General features: G+C 53.4%; 1 protein-coding gene and 2 long non-coding RNA genes across 7 annotated transcripts; 2 read left to right on the forward strand and 1 right to left on the reverse strand.

Moving 5' to 3' along the window:
• Positions 1–1,179: 1,179 nt before the first annotated feature.
• On the forward strand, positions 1,180–11,288 carry LOC122225075. Of its 2 annotated transcripts, none has more exons than XR_006205105.1 (3): positions 1,180–1,356; positions 10,396–10,465; positions 10,843–11,288. It is a non-coding gene; the product is annotated as an uncharacterized LOC122225075 (long non-coding RNA). The 2 variants fall into 2 exon arrangements; XR_006205104.1 differs by lacking the exon at positions 1,180–1,356 and adding an exon at positions 7,597–7,668.
• On the reverse strand, positions 4,415–21,601 carry FOXRED2 (FAD dependent oxidoreductase domain containing 2). Its single transcript, XM_042947693.1, is given in 9 exon segments — positions 4,415–6,478; positions 10,409–10,579; positions 12,427–12,668; positions 13,946–14,111; positions 17,043–17,072; positions 17,075–17,208; positions 18,145–18,408; positions 18,539–18,790; positions 20,388–21,601. Coding segments are annotated over 9 exon segments (2,055 nt in total). The 5' UTR covers positions 20,936–21,601; the 3' UTR covers positions 4,415–6,230.
• LOC122225077 lies at positions 12,557–14,034 on the forward strand. Of its 4 annotated transcripts, none has more exons than XR_006205107.1 (5): positions 12,557–12,646; positions 12,808–12,863; positions 13,074–13,202; positions 13,550–13,669; positions 13,957–14,034. It is a non-coding gene; the product is annotated as an uncharacterized LOC122225077 (long non-coding RNA). The 4 variants fall into 4 exon arrangements; XR_006205106.1 differs by having other exon boundaries at positions 13,954–14,023; XR_006205108.1 differs by lacking the exon at positions 13,550–13,669 and having other exon boundaries at positions 13,957–14,026.
• Positions 21,602–23,188: the final 1,587 nt, after the last annotated feature.

Below are 23,188 nucleotides of genomic sequence, written 5' to 3' on the forward strand. Positions count from 1 at the left end.
GCCTCTCTCAGTATGCTGGCTGGGTTCCTAGAGAAGTAGTGGAGGTTGCCAGTCTCCAAGGGCCTGTGCCCAGAAATTGGTGGGGCATCACTGCCACCATGTTCTTTTGGTCCAAAAAGTCCCAGAAGCCACCCTAGTTCAAGGGGAGGGAGCAGAGACCTCACATCTTGATAGGAATTGTCATAAAGTCTTTGGCCATCTTTAACCTACCACAGTGCTTCATAGCACAGGCTTCTGGGCACCTTTTCCTTTCCTGATAGACTGACTTATTTAAAACTTAAACATGGCTGGTGTTAAGGAGCTCATCTCATACATTTTTGTAGTTGCTTGCTTTCTTTCTTTCTTTCTTTCTTTCTTTCTTTCTTTCTTTCTTTCTTTTTCTTTTTAATGTTTATTCATTTTTGAGAGAGAGAGAGAAAGAGCAGGGCAGGGGGAACAGACAGGAGAGGGGGACAGAGGATCCGAAGCGGGCTCTGCGCTGACAGCAGAGACCCTGGTAAGGGACTTGAACTCAAGAACCGCGACATTATGACTGAAGTCGGAAGCCTAACCAACTGAGCCACCCAGGTGCCTCCGTCGTTGCTTTATTTTTAAACTACAACAACAGACTACCACACACTGAAATTTCAAGATAGATTGCATTGCCATTAATTTTTTTCTGGTGGCGAGACTCTTCTGCATCTAATGAATTTATAATAATTTGGAACGACCCGAGAGACTGGTCTGAGACGGTGACATCTCAAAGAGAATGAAAAAACAGGTGACAGACTTCTGAAACATTTTGCACAGAGCACTAAACTTGGGGCCTTCTCCAGAAGAGCAGGCGAATCAGTTTTACTTATGCAGAACTGAGAAAGGAGCGAGACAGGATATTCTGCTGGTCTTTTCTTCCCTGCTTAAATACATCTGTTACATGCTGTTTTTTTATTTCAGGGTTGATGGATTGGTCGTGTGATGTACTTGGATTAAATACTTGGGCTAAAGCATCTCATATATTTGCCCATCAGCTTCACTCTGTGGCAGATTTACATTCCGTCTGGGGTGCCAGATTGAATTAAATGCTTCTTTAAAGCCTGCAGTCTGACAAAAGCCTTGCCCCACTCAGCATTTTTACTGTATTAAAAAAATAAGCATCTGCAGGGAAATGATGCAGCCTACGGTTTCTTTTCTCGGGAAGAATCCAATTTGGCTCTTGGGGATGATGTTGTAATTGGTCAGAGAACTGAGGATCCTAACTGAGGCTGAAGCCTGGAGAAAGGTGGACAGTCCAGACTCCAGGTCCCCATCTGAACCATCCCGCCCCGCCTGTATCACAGGACGTCTGGTTGATGGAGTGGCTGAATACTGTTTCCGAGGGTATGTTTTGTGTAACCGGCACTTTGACACTTCTCTGCCATCCTGTGGGACCACACACACTTCACCGTGTCTTAGGTTTGAGGATTGTTTGCTCTCTTAATATCTTGTCACTCAGTGTTCATGAGAAGGAAGCCCACAGGTGATGAGATGGCTGTTTTCACGACTTAATATTTAGAGGATGGCTGGAAGGAGGTGGATTTTCGAAGCAAATCACCTGTGTAATTGTTCTCAGCCTGAGAATGGAGGCTAGGATAGGAATATCTACCCCTTAGGGTTGTGGCAACAGTTAACGCAGGTAAAAGCTGGTTAGTGCATGTGTTAGTTATCTATCGCTGTGTAACAAAATGCCCCCCTCACAAAACCCCCCACAGAAACTTAGCAGCTTAAAACGACAGGCATTACGTCAAAGTTTCTGTGGGTCAGGAATCTGGGAGCGGTTTAGGTGGGGGGTTCTGACTCAGGGTGTCTCATGAGGCTGCGTTCAAGGTGGTGGCCATCACTGTAGTCATCCAAGGGCTGGGTGGGAGTAGGTCTGCTTCTAGGCTTACGCACATGGCTCTTGGCAGATCTCAGTTCCTTACATGGACCTCTCCATCCGTGCCTGGATGGCCTGAGCCAGCGACTCGAGAGGGAGAGAGAGAGAGAGAACAGCCTCTTGGTGGGTGAATGCTCTAGTCTTTTCATAACCTGAGCAAGTGATGGAACAGAGAGAGAGAGAGAGAGAGAGAGAGAGAGAAAGAAAACAGTCTCTTGGTGGGTGAATGCTACAGTCTTTTTATAACATAACCTTGAAAATTACATCCTGTCACTTCTTTTTCTAAATGTATTTATTTTGAGAGAGAGAGAGAGAAAGAGCGAGCGCGCAAGCAGGGGAGGGGCAGAGAGAGAATCCCAAGCAGGCCCCGAGCTATCATTGCAGAGTCCGATGCTGGGCTCGGCCTCACGAACCCAGAGATCATGACCTGAGCCAAGATCAAGAGTCGGAGGCTTAACCGACTGAGCCACCCAGGTGTCCCAACGTCCTGTCACCTCTGCTCTATTTGCTGGAAGCGAATCACTCAGTTCCACTCACACTCGGCAGGAGGGGAATTAGTCCATCTCTCTGAGGATGTATCAAAGAGTTTGTGACCCTGTCTTTAAAACCACCACGACACAGTTTTGGGGACGCAGTCAGTACTCAATAAATGACTAGAAGTTGGAATTGGTTTAGCAGACAAAGTCACGTCTTGGTGACTCAATTGGCTACGCCCTCACTTTCATCAGACCAAAGGACTTGGGGGCTCCACAGTGGGTTGGAGATTACACCCAGGGAACCTCCACAAGAAAACGAGGATTTTTCTCTTTCCTTTTCTACCACTTGGGGAGGGGGGATGCTTCCAGAGATCTCCTCTCTTGTGCTGGGTCAGTCAGTCCAAACACTGCAGGGCAGGAATACACATCACTTAAAATTCCCTTCTCTAGACTGGCCATGTCTAGTCCCTTGACACTGGGTGCAGGGGTTTCCCAACTTGGGAGAGGGATAAAACCATGGGCACCCCCGGGACCAGGGGCAGAGCATGTCCCCTGGGAGGGTCACCCCCCGCCCCCCCCCGCCATCCTCTCACTCCTAGCAATTTTAAATCCCAAAAGCAGAGATGATTTTTTATTTTTTAAAAAACGAGAGGGAGAGCGTGAGAGAGAATCCCAGGCAGGCTCTGCATTGCCAGCTCAGAACCCAACTCGGGGCTCAATCCCGTGACCTGTGAAATTGCGACCTGTGCTGAAATCGAGAGCCGGCTGCTTAACCAACTGAGCCACTCAGTCATCCCCCCCAGAGATGATTAAAAAGAAAGAAAGTATTTATTTCACTATAGAGTGTAACCACAAATTTGGACAAAAGAGAAAGGAAAAAAAAAAAAAAGCCTCCACAAGCCTAATACCACTACTGTTGACATTTTGCGATCTGTCCTTGCCAGAGTCTCCCCTGTGGGTGGCTTTCTAGTTTTATATAGTTCTAAGTAGTTCACAACTATAATTTCATGTCCTGCTTCTTTCCACTGGACTTTGTCACACGTGTATCTTTACCGCACGGTCTTCACCTCTGGGCGTTTTTGAGAGCCGCGTAGTATTTTGTTGGGTGAATGTCCATAGTTTGCTTGGCTAGTCCTTTTTCTCACTGGCACAGAGCCCAACGCGGGGCTTGAACTCACGAACTGTGAGATCAGGATGTGAGCCGAGATCAGGAGTCAGGATGCTTAACTGACTGGAGCCACTTAGGCGCCTCTACCCCTTTAAGAGTCCCATTAATGAAATATGGCTGGGGTGGGGGTGGCTGGCTGTCCTGGTTGGTGGAGAGGAGGACGCTTGATCTCGGGGTTGTGAGTTCGAGCCCCCCATTGGGTGTAGGGATTACTTAAGGAAAAAAAAAAAAGGAAAAAAGAAATTTCACCTGAAACCAATATTACACTATATGTTAACTAAGTGGAATTTAAGAAACTTAACTATGGGCTGGAAATGTAAAACCTTTTCCTCTGGGGAATCATTTCATGGCTTCTAAACTTGGGACAGTCCTTTCTTTTGTCATAGCACCGCTTCTCCACCTCCAGTTTTTGTGTGGCTTTTTTTTTTCTTTTGTCTTTATTTTTGAGAGAGAGAAACAGTATGTGAGTGGGGTAGGGGCAGAGGGAGACAGAGGCAGAATCTGAAGCAGGCTCCAGGCTCTGAGCCGTCAGCACAGAGCCCGATGCGGGGCTCGAACCCACGAACCATGAGATCATGACCTGAGCCGGACTTGGATACTTAACCAAATGAGCCACGCAGGTGCCCCCAATTTCTGTATGGCTTTTAAAAAACTCCTCAGGAATTAATTTCGAAGTATAGCATGAACTAGGGGTTTGAAATGAGATTTCTTTTTGAATTTTTTTTTTTAACATTTATTTTTGAGACAGAGACAGCATGAACGGGGGAGGGTCAGAGAGAGAGGGAGACATAGAATCCGAAGCAGGCTCCAGGCTCCGAGCTGTCAGCACAGAGCCCGACGCGGGGCTAGAACTCACGAACTGCGAGATCATGACCGGAGCCGAAGTCAGACACTTAACCGACTGAGCCACCCAGGCGCCCCTATTTTCTTTTCCAAATTACTTATCAGTTTTACAAGGAAAATACCAGGGAAGGCATCTCTAATCAGCTAACCCATGAAACCATGTCTTATGAAACACAAACAAGGCTGGCTGAAATTCTGATGGAATTCACGATCTGGCAGATGATGGGAGCAGATGTCACACAGGCATCAGTGAATTATTTGTTGAAGCACCTTGAACTTTTATTGGCACAAGGAGCTTACCGCCGTTGGTAACTGGTTAGGTGTGTGATGTGTGTGACCTTACGGGACAGTCTGAATTCAAGGATTTGTTTTACAAAACGTTTTGGAAAAGGGCGGCCAGGCTGACGGGCCCCATATCTGGTTTACATGTAATTTGTATGAACTATGGCGAACCCAGCCCCCTGGGGTTAGAGAGGGATCCTTAGATGGCTCAGCCCTGGACAAATGATGCCAAGTATCGTCCCAGGGAAGTACTCCCCTCCAGGCTCAGACTGCCGAGTGTCACTACTGTAACTGCACGACTGGAGGGAGAGGGGTCTGCAGACAAGCAGTGGGCCTGGGGGCGGAGGCTGAAAGAGGAAGAGGATGTTCCCAGAAAAGGGCCCTGGATCCAGAAAGCCTGTGTCCCTTGAATTCTGAACACATACGTGGACAGTAAGAACCAGTGAAGAAGCAATCATTTAGGGTCCTGAGCTTTGAAAGATCACCATGATTATTTTATGTACAAATGCTTTCCTTTCCATGATCTACTCCTAAATGGGACGAAAATGCCTGACAGGAGTGTAGGAAGGGAGCAGATCTCTGGGGAGGAAGAAGAGCGAGAAGAGGTAAGAGAACCAGAAAGTAATCGCATTGTTTATTGTACAAATGCAGTTGGAAATGCCTCCTTGCTGAGCCAGGCTCCGTACAAACAGCAGGTGAATCACCTCAGAAAGAATCCTCTCTGAAAGATAGCATGGTGACAGTTTTACAAAACGTGCTCGGGCAGGCCAGAGGCAGAGTGTTGTTCGGGATGCCAGAGGGCAAGGGCACGGTGCCGAGCAGGAGGGAAGAGAAGAGAACGCAGAGGTTGAAGATTAAGTCGGGGAGTGCAGTCTTGGGGCGGGCGCAGCTCTTGAGTACAGCTGCTCAGGGAGAAACCTGTTTAGATAAGGTGGCTTGGCAGGAGCTGTCCTGTCTCTGCCTGGTGACAGCGGCTGGGCCTAAGATGATAAACTGGGCTGGCCCCCTGGGTTCTGGGAACAGAGGCCGTGCTGAGGTGGGCAGGGTGGAGGCCTCAGGGCCACCCCAGACAGGGGCTCGTGGGAGTCACCTACCCTCTCTGGGCTGATATCTTCATCAAGGGTGACAGTCCCACCTGCCTGAGATGGTTGAGGACAATAGAGCGTCTGCTTTATAAAGTGCCTGCCACAAACCCTTAGGAAGATGAGGACAGTTCCGCCTGTGACACGATCTGCAGGCGGGATCCTGGTTCATCTGAAGAGAAGACCAGAAGGAAATGGAACCGCTGGGTGCTTGACGGGGACAGAACTGAGCCAGCCTGGTGCTCAAGGACAGTCCACTTGCGGATGGGCCTGGCTGTGGGAGGCGACCCCCACTGGGAGAGGATGCTGTTTTCTGGACCCCGCCTCCCAGGCACCAGACCGGAGGGGAGACCACTGGCTGGCCTCCCTCAGCCTTGACATGCCCCCTGCGTGTTCTCTTGGTCACTGTGACAACCTGAGTGGTCTTCGGCAACCACAATGGTGGGACAGAGGCGCAGCTGTGGGCCTGGGTGGGAGAAGGCTGGCTGTCACAACTCTTCCTTGTTGCTGTCGTGGGGCTGGAGCAGCGGAGGCCCTGGGGCCAGGGGGCCACCCTCGGGCCCCTGGGCCCTGTCCTCGCGGCGCCTGCCCATGGTGGCATAGTCCTGCGGGAACCTGCGCTCCGCTCCGTGCCGCCGGAGGCTCTCAGTTCCCACAAGCCCCTGCGTTCTCAGGTACCCCTGCTGGCAGAAGGGAGGCAGCTTCTGGTGTGTTAGGGCAAACAGGAAGCAGGACTCTACACAGAAGCGAAAGGAGATAAATGAGTAAGATGGAAGATGAGGAGGGGCTGCCGACGTCCCGGGGCCTCACCCAGGCCTTGAGCTGGGAGCTCACTTTTGTGGGTACCTCCCATCCGATCTGAGTAGCCACGGATCTCGTCCCTCCCTGAGGTTCCAAGAATAGGAGGCTTCCCGGACATTCTGGAAGAATAAGGCTCCAAATGGAAAGCAAAAACCACAGATATGACTCAGCCCCTAGGGGTCTGGGCCCAACATGGTGCTCTGCAGGGAGCCAGCCCCAGCTGGGAGCTCGGCCACCCTGAAGCAGACCCCTCAGCCTTTTCTTCTAGAAGCTGGCCTGGCTGGGGCCAGGAGCTGGGTGGTCGGTCAGTCCTATTCTGAGCTCAGAGCTGCCTGCGAGGATTTATCCACCTCAGCAATATCTGGGTTGCACATACCGTGTGTAAAGCACTGTGCGAAGCACGGTGTTCTAAGCACCATGCGGGGCGGGCAGAGGAAACTGGCAAACCCTCGTCTGTACCACAGCAGAGAGTTGGCACACAGATCCAGTCTGCTCTATCAGGAAACAGCTGTGGATGTTTATGATCCAGAGATATGAAGAAACCACCAGAAGAGCGAGAAGTAGTTCCTTCTGGGGAACGAGGGTGTAAGTGAGAAGTCTTTTAGCTAAGCGCTTATGTAACTTTCACTTACAAAACAGAAAAGACGAAACAGATAGGGGCTCAGTCTTCTCAGGGATTTAGAGACAAGATGAGAAGGAGCAAATGTCCAAAACTGTCTTGAGGCTTAGATCTCAAAAACAAAAAACAACCCCCTCCCTCCCCCCTCCCCCGCCCACCCCAAACAGGCACATTACAAAGGACGTTGTGAGGCTTGCATGGGTGAACAGGCTGTAGGGAGCTACACGGATAGTATTTCCTATTTTATTTCTGACTTATGCACGGACGGCCCATGGGAGAACGGCCCTGAGCAGGGAAGACCGCAGGTGCAGGGGAGGACGGCGGAGCGGCAGACTTTTGGCAAGCACCACCTTCCGGTGACATACGTCACCCCTTCTGCAGGGGCCAGGGGGCGGAGGAGCCCAGCAGAATCTGGGGCCAAAGCTAGCAGCTGCACATCAGCTAAGGGGGTCGAGGAGAGCCCGCTTCCCTGCCAGCTGGCCCCGAGGCGGGAGGACTCTTCCAAGGTAAAGGCAGTGAGGCTCAGTGGCTTGCAGTGCTGAGCGGGATCTGGGGGGTGGGAGCCAGGAGGCTGCAGGGCCCGGATGAGGCACTGTGGTGGCCGTGTCCCAGGGTGGGATACACTCCCTAACAGGCACGGTCGTCTTCGTGTACTCCCGAAACCTCGAGAAACAGGCAGGGATTTTGTCGCTGAGATCTTTAGACCTGTATCACGTAATTTCCTGTGCAAGCGCGTGGTCACGGTTGATAGTCTGCGGATGCCAGCCCTTCAAAGCTGCTTAGCCCTGCGTTACTAATTACCTCTGAGCATCTACGTATATTTAGACTATGAATTTAAACTATTGTTTCAAGCCATCCCTCTCTTTAAAAAAAGTGTTTTTTAATGTTTATTTTTGAGAGAGAGAGAGAGAGAGAGACAGACAGACAGACTGTGAGTGGGGGGTGGACAGACAGAGAGGGAGATACAGAATCTGAAACAGGCTCTAGGCTCTGAGCTGTCAGCACAGAGCCCAATGCGGGGCTGGAACTCATGAACTGTGAGATCATGACCTGAGCTGAAGTTGGATGCTTAACCGACTAAGCCACCCAGGCGCCCCAAGCCATCTCTCTTAATATACGCATTTTGATGTCAAAGTTGACTGAGGCTGTTGAGAGGACACCGAGCATCTCTAACCTGATTTGATAGCAATAGTGCCTGATATACAACTGATGTTCAAAAGATGTTTGCTGAACACAAAAGAGTGGATGTCCTAGGCATTCAGGGGGGGTTAAAAAAAGACAAAAATTTGGCTTGTTTCAATCAGTTCTCCCTCTGGATCGTCAGACTTCTGTCAATGCTATCTTCCAGTTCACCAATTCTCTCTTCACCTCTGTCTAAAGTGCTACTTTAGGTTGAGTTTCTAATTACACATTTTTTTTTCACTTCCAGAAGTCTTACTTGGATCTTTCTGAAAGCTGACCAGTCAATTATATTTTTAAGAATCTGTTTGTTTCCTTATATGTTTAATTTTTTAAAATTTATCTTAAAGTTTATCTATTTTGAGAGAGTGAGAGTGAGTGCACATGCATGAGCAGGGGAGGGGCAGAGAGAGACAGAGAGAGTCCCAAGCAGGCTCCATGCTGCCAGTGCAGAGTCTGACTTGGGGCTCAAACTCCCCAACCGTGAGATCACGACCTGAGCTGAAATCAAGAGTCAGATGCTTAACTGACTGAGCCACCCAGGCGCTCCATTTTTCTTACATATTTTAGACAGACTTTGTCTCCTCTGTTTGTAACTGTTCCAATTCCCACAGTTTTTTTTGGTTTGATCCCACAGTTTGATTTTTCTACTGACGCTCCCTCATGGCTATTTGTGTCCTTATATGTTAAGTGCTTTTTGCTTGGTGGGGGAGGGACACGGGTTCACCTTAACCTGGAGCTTCATCTGTGGGAATGTTTTTTTGAGTCCTAGTTTTAAAGTGTGTTTCTTGGGGCGCCTGGGTGGCGCAGTCGGTTAAGCGTCCGACTTCAGCCAGGTCACGATCTCGCGGTTCGTGAGTTCGAGCCCCGCGTCAGGCTCTGGGCTGATGGCTCGGAGCCTGGAGCCTGTTTCCGATTCTGTGTCTCCCTCTCTCTCTGCCCCTCCCCCGTTCATGCTCTGTCTCTCTCTGTCCCAAAAATAAAAAAAAAAAAAAAAAAAAAAAAAAAACGTTGAAAAAAATAAAGTGTGTTTCTTCACAGAAGACTTGCATTTACTTCTGTGATTTTTGCACACCGATGGTGTGAAGTTTGGCCCCAAACTCACATGAGCGAGGCTTAGTGGTTAGAAACTCTCAGGAGAGGGGCGCCTGGGTGGCTCAGTCAGTTGAGCGTCCGACTTCAGCTCAGGTCATGATCTCGCGGTCTGTGACTTCGAGCCCCGCATCAGGCTCTGTGCTGACGGCTCAGAGCCTGGAGCCTGCTTCGGATTCTGTGTCTCCCTCTCTCTCTGACCCTCCCCCGCTCATGCTCCTGTCTCTCTCTCTCTGTCAAAAATAAATAAAACATTAAAAAAAAAATTAAAAAAAAAAAAAAGAAATTCTCAGGAGAGATTCTCCCTTACTCTACCCAGAGCCCAAAAGCATGAGTCTCCATCATCTTCTCTTGGGAGTGTTTTGTGCCTCCTAGTGGATCCACTGAGATCCAAGCTTATGTGAGAGTCTCTAAACAGACCTCCTACCCTGCTGCTTTACCTTCCCACCCGCAAGTGCTGTCAGTTACCCGGGCTCTAGACTACTGATGATTGGTGACAGACCATGTCCAGCAATGGCCTTATGCTTTTCTTAGCATCCGGCCTCTGGAGAGTTCCCTTTTTTTCCTGCCGGTTCTTTAAAAGTGACATTTGGGGCTCAGTCAGTTGAGTGTCTCTTGATTTCAGCTCAGGTCATGATCCCAAGGTCATGGGATCGAGCCCCGCATCGGGTTCCACGCTGAGCACAGAGCCTGCTTGGGATTCTCTCTCTTTCTCCCTCCCTCTGCCCCTCTCCCCAGCTTTCTCTCTAAAATAAATAAAATGAAAAAAAATTAAAAAATGACATTCAATTCAGCAACTTCAGGTGTGCTGTCCTGGGAGAGATTTCTGCGGACATCTAGTCTACGCCGTGGATAACCGAATTCTCAAGTTTAGATTTCTAGATGTGAATCCTGAAACCTCAGGGGAAACGGATCTACCTGGTCTTCTTTCAACCTCCAGCTCACCGACTCTGTCCTTCTAGGAACTGAAGTTACCTGCATAGAAGCTTCGCAGATCGGTGTCCAAACAGTTCTCCAGGAAGCGCCTCAGAGGTAAGATGTGCCCCACCGGGGCGGTCCAGTCCGTCAAGAAATCTTCCACGATGTGGTGGATGGCTGTGGGCCGAGGCAGGGCCCAGTCGGCAGGGCGGAACCTCACCTCCTGCTCTGTGGGGACGAGAGGGGAGATGCGTCAGGGCCCGGCGGGCTCCCATCCTGGAGCTGACAGCGTGGTTCCCACACATCCCAGGTGCTTCCCGCGCTCCCTCACGCTCGGCTCGCCGGCCACACTCTGCGCTGGGCAGCGGCTGGCCTGTCCAACGGCCATCTCTGTGTTTGCAAGGTTGGCACGAGGGAGGGACTGGATCTGTTCCCTGTGGTATCGGAAAGCGGAACCAAGACTAATTACTTGCACTTGGTGTTTTTCTAAGACGCGCATGGACTGAGGGCCACGGTGATTGCTTCAGAACTGTTCTTTCTCTGAGGAGACTCGGAGGCCCCGCGAGAAGGGTCTGGGGGCTCATCTAGTCCAGCCTCCTACCTGGTGTGGACTCCCTTCAGTGGTGTCCCGGACAGACGGCCATTAAATCGCGACTCGACCATCCTCGTACTGGGAAACTCGATGTCCGGGGGCGACCCGTTCCACTGCTGGACAGCTTTGAGTATGAGTCACTCCTGATTCTGAATAGAAGCCTGCGCTCCTGTCACTTTGACCTGCTGATACTACCTCTGCCTGTTTTTAGAACACGTCTTCCCAGGGACAGCTCTTTAGTTTCTGGAGCAGGAATCGCGTTCCCTAGCGGGGAGGGGGGTTTCATCTGTTGGTAGCTACTCTGTGCCAAGCACCGTGCTGACATTCTGTGTTTTCAGTTTTTGTTTTAAAGACCTTATCTTATTAAAAAAAATTTTTTTTTTTACATTTACTTGTTTTTGAGAGAGACAGAGAGACAAAGCATGAGCAGGGGAGGGGCAGGCAGAGAGACACACACACACACCCACAGAATCGGAAGCAGGCTCCAGGCTTTGAGCTGTCAGCACAGAGCCCGATGCAGGGACTGAACCCATGAACTATGGGATCATGACCTGACCTGAAGTCGGATGCTTAACTGACTGAGCCACTTGGGTGCCCCAAGACTTTGTTTAAAAAAATTTTTTTTTAATGTTTGTTTTTGAGAGAGAGACAAAGCGTGGGGAGGGGAGGGGCAGAGAGAGTGAGAGAGCAAGAGAGAGCGAGAGATTGAGACAGACACAGAATCTGAAACAGGCTCCAGGCTCTGTGCTGACAGCTCAGACACAGGGCTCGAACTCATGAGCTGTGAGATCACTGGCCTGAACCGAAGTCGGACGCTTAACCGACTGAGACACCCAAGCACCCCTATTTTATTTTTAAGTAATCTCTACGCTCAGTGTGGGGGCTTGAACTCAAAACCTCAAGATCAAGAGTCGGATGCTCTACTGAGTGAGCCAGCCGGGTGCCCCACGTTCTGTGTTTTGTTTTTTTTTAATCTCGTTTATCTTCACACAATTCTACTGTTAGCCCCACTTTACAAATGAGGAAGCGGAGGCTCAGAGAGTGTAGGTAACGGTCCAAGGCCACACAGCAAGGAAAAGGGCAGCCTGGGAACGCTGCCTGGCTTTTCCGCGCTTTTTATGCTGCACGCCTGTGTTAATCACGTCCAGCTCCTTTCCCTGCGCCCTCTGAGAGTCAGTCTCCAGGTCCCCTCCCCCTCCACGCTCAGCCTCCCTTGGAGACACAGAGCAAGACCGTGGCGCCTGGAGGAGATCACGACACTCCACGTGTGGCCTGCCCAGGTCACGGTACGCGCCAGAACCTGGGAACGTCGTTTCTCACTCGTGGACCCTGTGCCTCGTTTGCTCTGTGGGCGGAGTCCCCAGTGCCCTCCCCGCCCCGTGTCCTCCTGTCGGCTGAAAGCGCTGTGTCAGGGCTTAGCGGTGACGAGGTAACGGGCAGCGGGGGCCGAGCGGTGTCGGGGGACAGCAGAGGCCTGGCTCACCGGTGGGGAGGTGCCTGTAGTAGTAGATGACGGGGTGGAGGAAGTTGGACTGCCACGCGTCTTCCGTGTGCCCCACGGACCGGTCATGAAAGAAGACGTCCTTGTCGGGCCCAGAGAAATTTCTGCCATACTCCATGTTGATGACGAAGAGCCCGTGCCTGGCCCTCCTTCCTGTGATGGTCTCCAGCTGGGCCAGCATCTGCACGGGGAGCTCCTCCAGGTACTCAAATGCCGTGGCGTTCCTGGGGATAAGGGCAGCGCGGGCCGCCAAGACCCTCAGTGCCGCGGCAGAGGTGGGGCGGGCGCGCGCGTGCCTCTCGTGCAATTGCCTACGGGCTCCGATTGTTCTGCACACACCTCACTTGAGCCTTACTGTCACAGCTGAACCCCGACTTACACAGGAGACAGATTCCAGAAAACTCTGAGTAACCTGAAAGGTATCTGGGGAAAGGGTGACCCGGGCTGAGAGGCCAGTCACGGAAAAGCCCCGGGAGGGAGCCTGGGTGTCTTCGAGGGACGGGAGGCAGGCCGGCCTCGAGCGGAGGGGCAGGAGAAGGGCTGGGGGCAGGTCGAGGAGGGCTTGTGGGTGCCATGATGGGAACACTCGGTTTCACGTGGGTTCTCCCACTCGCTTTCTCCCTGAGAAGTAAAGGCCACCGGCCCCTGGAGAGTGCTGCGCAGAGACAAACGTGTGTGACTCAGGTTTTAAGAGGACCGCCCGGCCGCTGTGTTGAAAGCAGACCACGGGCAGAGGTGCGAGGCTGTAGGTGGTTCAGGTGAGAGATGCTGGGGGGCTGGACCAAGGCGGCGCCACCGGGGCGGGTGAGGGGTGGTCAGATTCTTGACAGAATTTGAAGGCAGCGCTTACGGGGTGTGGGGCGAGTCGGAGTGTGGAGAGTGGGTATGGAAGAGAGGAGTCAGGGTGCGGGGTATCTTGTGCTGAGCACAGGCGAATTCCTCGCGTGTCCTTGAACTTGGCGAGCTGTCACCCTCCCTGGCTCTGGGTCGGGCTGCTCCCTCTGAGAGATGCCCCCTGCGTCTGACCTGTCCTCTGAGCACCCTTCTCCGTCCCTGCTCTGCCGTGTGTCGTCTGTGATCTGCCACCTGTCACTTAACTGATAAGGAGACAACACGGTCCTGGCCTGAGGGAGACCCTTCATCCACATCGCTGCGGTTTACTGCTCATCCGCTCAGTGCCAAGTGCGGTCTACCAGTTACCTTTACTCCTGCCTGCAACGTAAGGGTTGTTATCCCCATTCCGCAGATGCGAGAAAGGCTCAGAGAGGCTAAGTGACTTGCCCAAGGTCACACAGGCAGACGGCGGCAGAGCTGGGAGGCACACCCAGGTCCGTCTGTCTGTCGAGCTTGTGGTGTTGATTTCATTGATTTCCACCCCCCCCCCCCGCCCCTGCCCCCGCCCCCTGAAGGCTTCACTTAGGAGGGAACCACTGGGCCACTCCATGCCAGGGATAGGCAGAGAAGAGCTCCGACCCGTGAATGGTGGAGCTGGGCTACTCACTCCTTCAGCAGGACGACATCGGCCAGCACGCCGAACATCTGGTAGAGCCCAGAAGCCTCGTTGATGCGCCGGACGATGGAGCTCGTCAGCTGTGAGACGGGGTGCTCGGTGGAGGGCCAGGCGACGCCGTGGTGGCGATGCTCCAGCAGGCGGTGGACGGCACGCGCTGAAACGGCCAGGGGGAGGAACAGCATGCCACACTTCAGATTTCATCTTTCACCACCCAGAGGGACGCACGGCCCCTGCCAACTTCTTGGGGCTCAATAACGCTTGTGTGCGGGGCTCCAAAATGCCTCCGGCGGGGCGCCTGGGAGGCTCAGTCGGTTAAGCATCCGACTGTTGACTTCGGCTCACGTCAGGATCCCACAGTTTGTGAGTCCGAAGGCCGTGCTGGGCTCCGTGCTGGCAACTTGGAGCCTGCTTGGGATTCTCTCCATCTCCTCTCTTGCTGGCCCTCCCCAGCTCTTACTCTGTCTCTCAAAATAAATAAACTTAAAAAAAAAAAGAAAAAAAAGAACATGCCTTTGGAGCAGAGTCAGTCAAGGTTTCCCACCAAGGGCCAGATGGGCCGTATTTTGGGCTCTACAGCCCGGTCGGCTGCACTACTCAGTTCTGCTTCCGGCGTGAAAACAGCCCGAGTGGGTCCCTGAATGGATGGGAGTGGCTGGATCCGGCTCCAGGCCAGAGTGGGCCCGGCCCCGCTTTAGGCCCCCTGCACGTGGATGTCCCACGCTACCCCTCACAGGTGCTAGGTCAACCCCGGACCCTGAGCCTCCCTCTGACCCCGCTCCCCTTCCCGGGGTTTTGTTCCCCTCAGAGACTCCCAGCTGGGAAACCTTTCAGTGCCTCCCGTCCTCCAGAGTCTAAATCCAAGCTGTCCCTAAATTCTACTGATGGAAGGACAGCACAGTGACAGCTGTCTGAAATGACAGGGAGATGTTCTGCCGCATATCTGGGGCTGCCGTGCACAGTTGTGGAATTGGGCTTGCTCTTCCAAAACAAATCAACACGATATCCAAATCTGAGAAAGGCAAGAACACAGACAGACCACGCGCGTGACGGGAGACTCAGCTGGCCAACAGTCACGGGAGAAGCTGTTCGGCCTCCCCAGACACCCGGCTCTGGAGGAAACGATGGCTAAGCTGAGTTTTGCACAAGGTCGAGGAACCGCGCAGCCAGTGGGGTCTGGGGAGGGTGCCCTGACAAAAGGGGCCACAATCTTGGGAGAGCCTGGCACGTTCTGAAAAGCAGGCAAGGGACCAGGCTGGAAAGGTGAGCTGGCAGGGGCCTGGCAAAGCTTGGAACGGCACGCCAAGGAGCTGGAGCCTTCCCCGGGGGAGGAGGGGAGCCACTAAGAGCGGCTTAAGCTGTAAGCAGGGGAAAGAGAAGATTTTTTGTTTATTTCTAGAAAGGGTGTTTTGGCAGGCAGCTGGAAGAGATACAGGAGGGGGCCGGGCTGGGCGTCTGGCCTGTCCTTCCGTGTGGTATTGGTCTGTGCCGTTCACATTTTATCTTCTGTTGCTTTCCTCTGCCTTACTGTTTGCTTCTGGTCTCCCGTGGGACCTGTTTCTCGGGTCTGAGCAGGATGTGTGGGCCACGTCACCCCTCCCCCAGCAGGATCCTCAGCCGGTAGTAGTGACCACACAGCAACCCAGGACTGCTTCCCATTTGCCTGGAGCTTCGTGGTCGGCTGTGAGCTTTAGAATCAGACACGTGTGCATTCGTATTACCCTTCTTCCAACTGGCTCGGTGACTCTGGGCAAGTTACTTAAGTTCTCTGTGCCCCAGTTTCCTTATCTGGAAAAATGGTGCAGAAATAACAGGGGTGCCGTGAGGATTAAGTATGTGAGCTGGGGAAAGGTCAGGGGACCGAAGGAAGGAGGTGGGGGGGGGGGGGCAGGATCTGTCAGGAGAGCAGGTGCAGGGAGGGTAACGTGCATGGGAACAATGATGAAGGTTTTTTTTTTCCTGTAAGAAAATTTTTTTTAACGTTTATTTTTGACACAGAGAAAGAAAGCGAGCAGGGGAGGGGAAGAGAGAGAGGGAGACACAGAATCTGAAGCAGGCTTCAGGATCTGAACTACCAGCACCGAGCCCGACGTAGGGCTCGAACCCACAGACCGTGAGATCAGGACCTGAGCCAAAGTGAGATTATGACCTGAGCCGAAGTCGGACACTTAACTGACTGAGCCACCCAGGCGCCCCAAGGATTTCTTATCGGGGAGACACAGCTAAAGGGACAGATGCTTCTCCTTCTGGGTGTGTGTGTTTGTATTCGATCTGCGGATATTTTGGCTTATAGACGGCAAACACTCTCTCTGGTTTCCTTCTCCGACAGCACCCATCACCCGTGGGCCATAAAATACATTGTCTGGAAATCAAACATGGTTATTTTTCCCTGTCAAACAGGAAGGATAGTCAAATGCAAAAATGAACATTAAGCCACGGGGAGTCATCAAATTAAACACGGAAATGCCAGGATGCGGGAAGCCTCGTGGTGTCTATGGCAGAGTCAACTGGTCCACATAACACTCACCATGCAACCAAGTACCCATCCAATAGCCCGCCTGAGGTGCAGAGAATTTATACGCTCACGACTGATTTAATTCGACCGCAATTTTGACTGAAATTTGTTGGTACCCAGAGAATCTGTGTGTAATGCTTCATAGCTACAGGTCCCCGGGTATTGCCTTATTTAGTCCTTACAACAGCCCCGAGGGCGGAAAGTTCACCTCGATTACATCTCTGATGTCAGGCCGTCCAGATGAGGCTTCTAGAGAGGTCATAAAGCCTCACCTCTCAGACCACCCAGCGGGGGAGGAACCCACATCAGCACCCCCCAAGCTTGGCCTTCTTGCCAATACCTGGTACCTCGCTGGCACGGGACTCAAGCATGTAACTTGCCAACTCCCAATGTACTTAACTTTCATACCTCATCTGACACTTTCCTAGACAAATTACTCAGACCACAAAAACATGCTGCCATCTGTCCCGGACAGATCGACCTATCGACTACTGATAAGCAATCTCATCGAGGCTGCTGGAAATCAGGAGTATGTTTATAAACCCTGGGGTTTATTCTCTCTGCCGGGCTCACCTGTGTATCGGAATCCATGAATGAAGCCCCGGCCGATTTCCGGTAATCCACCGAGTGGCTGGCGGTACCCAGGACAAAGAGACCCCGGCTTCCTTTGGACTCATAGCTAGCTTTCACCAGCGGATACTTCTTGCTGAACTCACCCCCAGAAGACAGTCGGAGGGACCTGTGAGCGGAAAGTGTGGTTAACAGAAATCACTGCTGTGTATGAAACACGTATGCTGCGCTCAGCCCTGAGCTAAGTCTAAGTGCTTTATATCCCTTGTTGCATTTAAACCACACCATGACCTTGGAAGGTGGGTATGATTATCTCCATGTAACAGACGAGGATAACCGAGGCTCAGGTTGAAGTTGGGGCGGGTCAGGGATGGGGCCAGGATTCAAGCCTGACTGGAGGCTTAGGCTCTGGGCTCTGACTTAATGGGATGGCAGTCTGGTTGAGGCCTTCCAGCTTCTCCTTGTCCGCCCGTGCTCTGGCCAGAGAAAAGTGAGACACTGGACAGATTCTTTAATACCAAAACTTGCCAAGGTACTGGGGCAGCGATGTCTAAAGCAAGGTAGTTCACAATCGTAAGTGACGTTGGCAGCCACCATTCTGTTAAGCATAGAACACGTGCCGAGTACTTTCTGGATTAATCCTCACAGTGGCCCTGTGAGAAAGTATGATCCCCGTTTTAGTGATGAAGAGACCGGACACAGCACGGTTAAGTAACTGTCCCAGAGCCCGCAGATTTGCTAAGTGGAGAATCTCAGGCCGACACCAGTGCCTGTGTCCTTAGCCACCTTGCAGCAAATTCACCATTTTATTCTGCCTCGGCTCATCTTCCCCTCTCTCCGGTGGAAGCTCACAACGCAGAAAAAGACCCACTGTTGCTGCTGCTACCCGATGGAGGGCCTCAGGGCCATCGGTCCCTGTGAGGGCAGAGAGCTCATGTCCTGGGTGGGAGATGAGGCAGCAGCTACATCCACTGTGACGGCGCAGTCCTGAAAGCCGTTGCTGGCCCACTGGACGGTGACTCTCCACCCCTCCCCCCCCCGCCCAAGGGGAGATATCAGAAGGGATTTGCTAAGTGATCCCAGCTCCTCCCCCGTTTGGACTCACTTGTCGAAAATGGAGAAGTCGAAGTTCCAGCCCAGGCAGCGGATGACCCGGTCGTAGGCCACGCGCATGGCGAAGTTGTCATTGTCGTCCTGGGGGAGGGTGATGGCGTCGGCACTCTGGTTGCCTTCCTCCAGGAAGAACTTCAGGGTGACGCGGAACTTGCCCTCACGGTCCTTCACGATGGCCAGATCCGTCAGGTCGGACTCCAGCAACCCGTCCAAGGACTTCAGCTGGTAGGTGTCCAGCAGGCCGTTGTTGATGGCCCTGGGGCCCAAGGGAAATGCCAAGAGAGAGAAAGGAGTCTGTATGGGGGACAAGGAGGCTCAGAGGAAGGGGTGGTTGGTCCGGTGGGGTCAGGAAGGGCTTTCGATCCACAAGCAGCCGCGCAACATACCTGAGGTCTCCAACATAGTGGGTGGCCCAGGACAGCCGGACGCGGGAGCGACTCAGCATGTGGATGAAGTTGGTGACACCCAAGATGTTCTCTGCTGTCTCAAAGGCAGAGTTCCCCCGCCCCAGGATCAGCACATTCTGACCCTCAAAGTCCTTGGGGTCCACGGACACAGACTCGTATCCCTCCGTGTATTCGGAGCCCGGGAAGTCAACCTGGTTGGGGACCGACAAACCGGTGGCTACCAGAAGGACGCTGCAGGGAGGGGACAGAGGGAAGATGGCTTAGTCTCTCAGCTGTAAGACTACTACGTGAAAAGCATTCCTTGGATTAGCTGCCTGGCTCACCCGCCTCGCGCAGACTGCTGGCTCCTAAAAGAACACAGGAGAACGTCCATTCCTTCATCCATTTAGGGACCCATCCCCAAGTATCTGAGAGACGTGACCCCCACCCTCACTGAGCCCACCCTAGCGGACAGTCTCCTTTCCATGTTCCTGGGATGATCCCAGACATGAGAATCAACCTGACTCCCTGAGGTGACACGTGAGAAATCGAATCGTTCACCTAATTTTGGACACAGCCGTTAGGGCCACTGTCACCCTCAGGGGTGACAATGAAACTCGGTGGTCTACTTTCTCTTTTCTGACCAGCCTGGCAGATGCAGTAGTTTCCAGGAACTAAGTGTTCCGTGCATCAACTTACTGCCTAAAGCAACCGTGAGTTGGGGTCATCTGGCTTGCTTTCCAGGTGAGGAGACACAAGCCCTGCAGGCCCACGACAGCGGAGCCAGAACCTGAAACCGGATCAGCCTGATTCCCGAGTCTGGCCCTTCATACTGGTGGGCATTACAGTCCAGTAGGGGCACAGCCGGGAGCGGGATCCTGCGGGGCCTGCAGGTTGGTTTGGTAACAGGTGGTTTCAAAAACAGAACTTCTGACCCTTGTTCACGCAGCTCGGATCCGACGCCCCCATGGTGTCGCTGGGTTGTCTAAGTGCAAGGGTCCAAGCTGGCACTACCCTTCTTTCCCCGGGGCTGTAACAAGCAAGGAGCAAGGCTGGGCCTCCGGCAAAAGGCATGAGAATTTGAACTCTGGGCACCTGACTGGAGCCGGGTGTCAGGCTAATGGCCAGGAAGGGAGGGAGCAGTCTGGTACAGCAGAAAGAACACAGGTTTTGGGGTCAGGAAGACACAGCCTGGGTCAGACTGCAGCTGGATCACTTATAAACTGTGTGACACAGCGCCGGTTAATCAACTTCTCTGGGCCTCAATTCTTCATCTGTAAAACTGGGACCAGAGAACTCCCCGCCAGGGTCCTTGCGGGGATTAAATAAGGGCAGTGCGGTGCGTGACTCCGAGTTTGGGCTGTCTACACAATATTGGGCTTTGTCCCAAGCCAAAGCCAGCCAACACCGAATGCTGGTGGCACTGCCTGTTGGACCTCTCACTCTTGTTCAGTCCTGAAATCCCACCGGGCCCATCCAACACTTGCTGGATGTTTTTCCCACAATGTATTTTGGGGAACACCAGTTCTAGGAGATGCTCTGCCAAAAGAGCTTTGCGGGTACATACGTTTAGGCAATGCTGAATGCCCAGTGCCAGAGTGCCACAGTGAACACGAAGGTCTTAAACACTGACAAATGCTGCAGGAAAGAGCTGGTAAGTATCTTCCATGCACATTTGGTCATAATTTTTTTGGACACATTTGGGTAACGTTGGGTGAGCTGAACCTCTTAGCACTGGATTTCAGTGGGAGCAAGGAGTGGCAGAAATGCGCGTATTCTCTCATTTCTTCCAAACTTACCCGCCAACCAAGGGGTGGCAGCAGATCGGCTCCGGGGCCAGGTTCCTTACCTGCACCGGTGTGCGTGGCCCATCTGGTCCGTCAGGATGAAGTAATGGCCGTTCCAGGCCTGCCGATCCTTGTTCAGAGTGACGTGGGCAATGGTCGTGTTGTACAGCACGTGGAGCCCCAGCCTGTCTGCGAAGTCATCCAGGTAGCGCACCATGTCGCCCGCATCGGGGAAGTAGGCGCTGGAGTAGTGTCTGAAGAGCAGCCGCGGGTCGTGGCTGAGCAGAGAGTTCCAGTCGTGGCGGAGGTTGAACTCGGCGTTGGCCTTGCCCGTGTGCCGCTTGTTGATGCTGATGAGCTTGCGGTGGCGTGGGTAGCGCGTGAAGAAGCTGCCGGGCCGCGGGGCGCGCTCAAACACCGCGTAGTCCCTCCCGGCCCGCTGCAGGAAGTAGGCCATCTGCAGGCCCGCGGGCCCGGCGCCCAGGACGCAGTAGTCCCGGTGCGGGGGCCCGGAGGTCGGGGCTGGGCGCAAGCACAGAGCCGGGTGCAGGGCGAAGGTCAGGAGCAGCCCGGGCGGGCCCCACAGCCTGGCTGCGGCCAAGAGGCTCATCCTGTGGCAGACCAGGGATGTGGGGCCTTGCACCCTGGTTGGTCCCTCCAGGACCGGGGAGATGGGAGAAGGGCTGGGGACCGAGAGAGGGGCAGGGGCTCGCCCACCGCAATCTGAAGTCGGGCCAGGACCACACCCAAAGACCCTCTGAGCTCATTTGCCTGCCTTCATCCTTTCAAGCTCGAATCTGGGGCTCCCCCCAGGCATCCCTAACGCCTCCATCTCCTCCAGGGCCTCGGTTCCCAGGGGCGCCACCCTCCTTCTTATTGCCATAGTAGTACGAGGACGGGTGTTCCCCCATTCCTCCCCTAATTTGAGGGTGCCCAGCACCCTTCCCGGGCCCTCCCCAGCTGAGACCCTCGAGGTACGCTTCTTTGGCCACGCCCCCGTCCTCAGGTCCTGGACCGGAGGAGGTGTGGCCTGCACGAGCCCCGCCCCCTCCAGGTGCCGGGCGCGCCGGGCTCCCCGGTCACGTGACAGGGATGCCCCAGAACACCTGTCTCCACGCGGCGCTAGGCCGCAGTCCTGCCGGCGCGGGCTCCCCGGGGGCCGCTCCCCACGCGTGCGCGGTGCCCACGTCTGCAGCACCCACTTCCCTGCACGGAGCGCGAACGTCCCAGCCGCACGGGAGGCAGCCCGCAGTCGACTGGGGCCGCGCTCTGCCCGCGGGTGCCCCGGCGGCCCCGCCCCTCCCGCCCGGCCAATGGCAGAGGGCGGGGGTCACGTGCGCGGCGCGCAGCACGCCGGGACGGGCGGGGGGGCCGCGGGCTCCCGGCGGCGCGGGACGGGCGCGCACGTGCTGCCAGCGGGCTGGAGCCGCCAGAGGCTGGTGGCGCTGGGGATCGCGGCGCTCTTGGGGCGCCGGGCTCTCGTTTTAAAGCTGTACGTCTCCACGTGTAGGTGAGGCACAGGGGCAGGTGACTTTTGGAGATAAACCCAGTTCTTACACTCTGCTATTAACGTCGCCAAAGACTTGTTGGCTACCCAGTTTGGGGAGCCTGGAAGCCAGGTTAGTGAAGTCAGGACAGAAAAAAAGAAATTAACAGGTGTTTGCTACAGGGTTTCAGTCCGTTGTTTGCAAAGTAACATCCGTGATTGGCTGACTGTCCCACCAACCCGGAGAAGCAGGCGATTCTGTTTCCTACATTGTGTAGCCACTGGCCAAAATGGAAGTTTGGGAGCGATTTGCTTGAGACCACCCAGTTCGGTGGAACCTGGAATTCACCCCTCCCCTTTTACTCCAAATTATGAGCTCTTTCCAAGAAGTTTCTAATTCATGAGTCACGTGTTGTGTTCTTGGTAATGTTGTAAACAAAGGGGCCTGTGATAGGCCAGTATAGACGCAAATCCACTGCTAATTCACAGCAACTGGGTGTGGCTGAAGCACGCAACGTGGATGGATGGCCGGATGACGGAGAACCGCTTTTCAGGTGAACTGGCTGATGGAGGTTGGCTTTGCAGAGGTGGAATGTGGATTCTGCATTAGATTTACAGGGCAGAACATATGCAGTTTTGAGAATACAGGAACCTTCAAGGGGGCGTTAAGCAGTTCGGTGAGACGGGGCCAAGAGTGCTCCTGGTTAGGGCAGTCATGCCTAGTGTGGAAAGAACTCTGCGGTCTAGCTTCGCATGGCTGGAGCCTCTAGTTAAAAATTGGCCCTGGGTCCTCTAGAGAAGTCTCCCTCCATCTCTCAGAACAACGTATCCACTAAGGAATGCCACTCATCTATTTATAGGTTGTGTCCACATCAGAGAAAAGTTCCATAGAGCAGAAATGATCTTATTCACTCTGGTGACCTCGGTGCTTTCTCCAGTATCTGGCAAATAGGGAGCCATCAGTAAGCATTTGTTGACTAAACACCAAAACCAGACGGGCTATGCCAAGTACCTAACCAAAACTAAGGTAGGAAGGTCTGCTTCCTAGTGGTTGTGAAGACTTGAGAATATGTGCTGGCAAGTAACGAAGTACCTGAAATAGTTACTGGTCTTATTTGGGGAGTGGTGGGAAATCTGGCCCGATAAAGCAGGGCAGGGCCTTGAGAGTAGGCTGACCCTGAATTACAGGCAGCAGTGGAAGGTTTCGGAGTCGGGACTGAAGCAGTGCAGCTTGATGGCCCCAAGCAGGATGGACAGAGGTAGGGGATAGAGAAAATAAATGAAGCGTGTGGAAGCCAGTGCCAAGGTTTCAGAGACCAGGGCTGGAACGAACTTCCACCTGCCCCCCTCCCCCAGTGAATCCCGCTGGACTGCATC

This window comes from Panthera leo, chromosome B4 (assembly GCF_018350215.1).
Source record: "Panthera leo isolate Ple1 chromosome B4, P.leo_Ple1_pat1.1, whole genome shotgun sequence".
Classification (NCBI taxonomy): Eukaryota; Metazoa; Chordata; class Mammalia; order Carnivora; family Felidae; genus Panthera; species Panthera leo.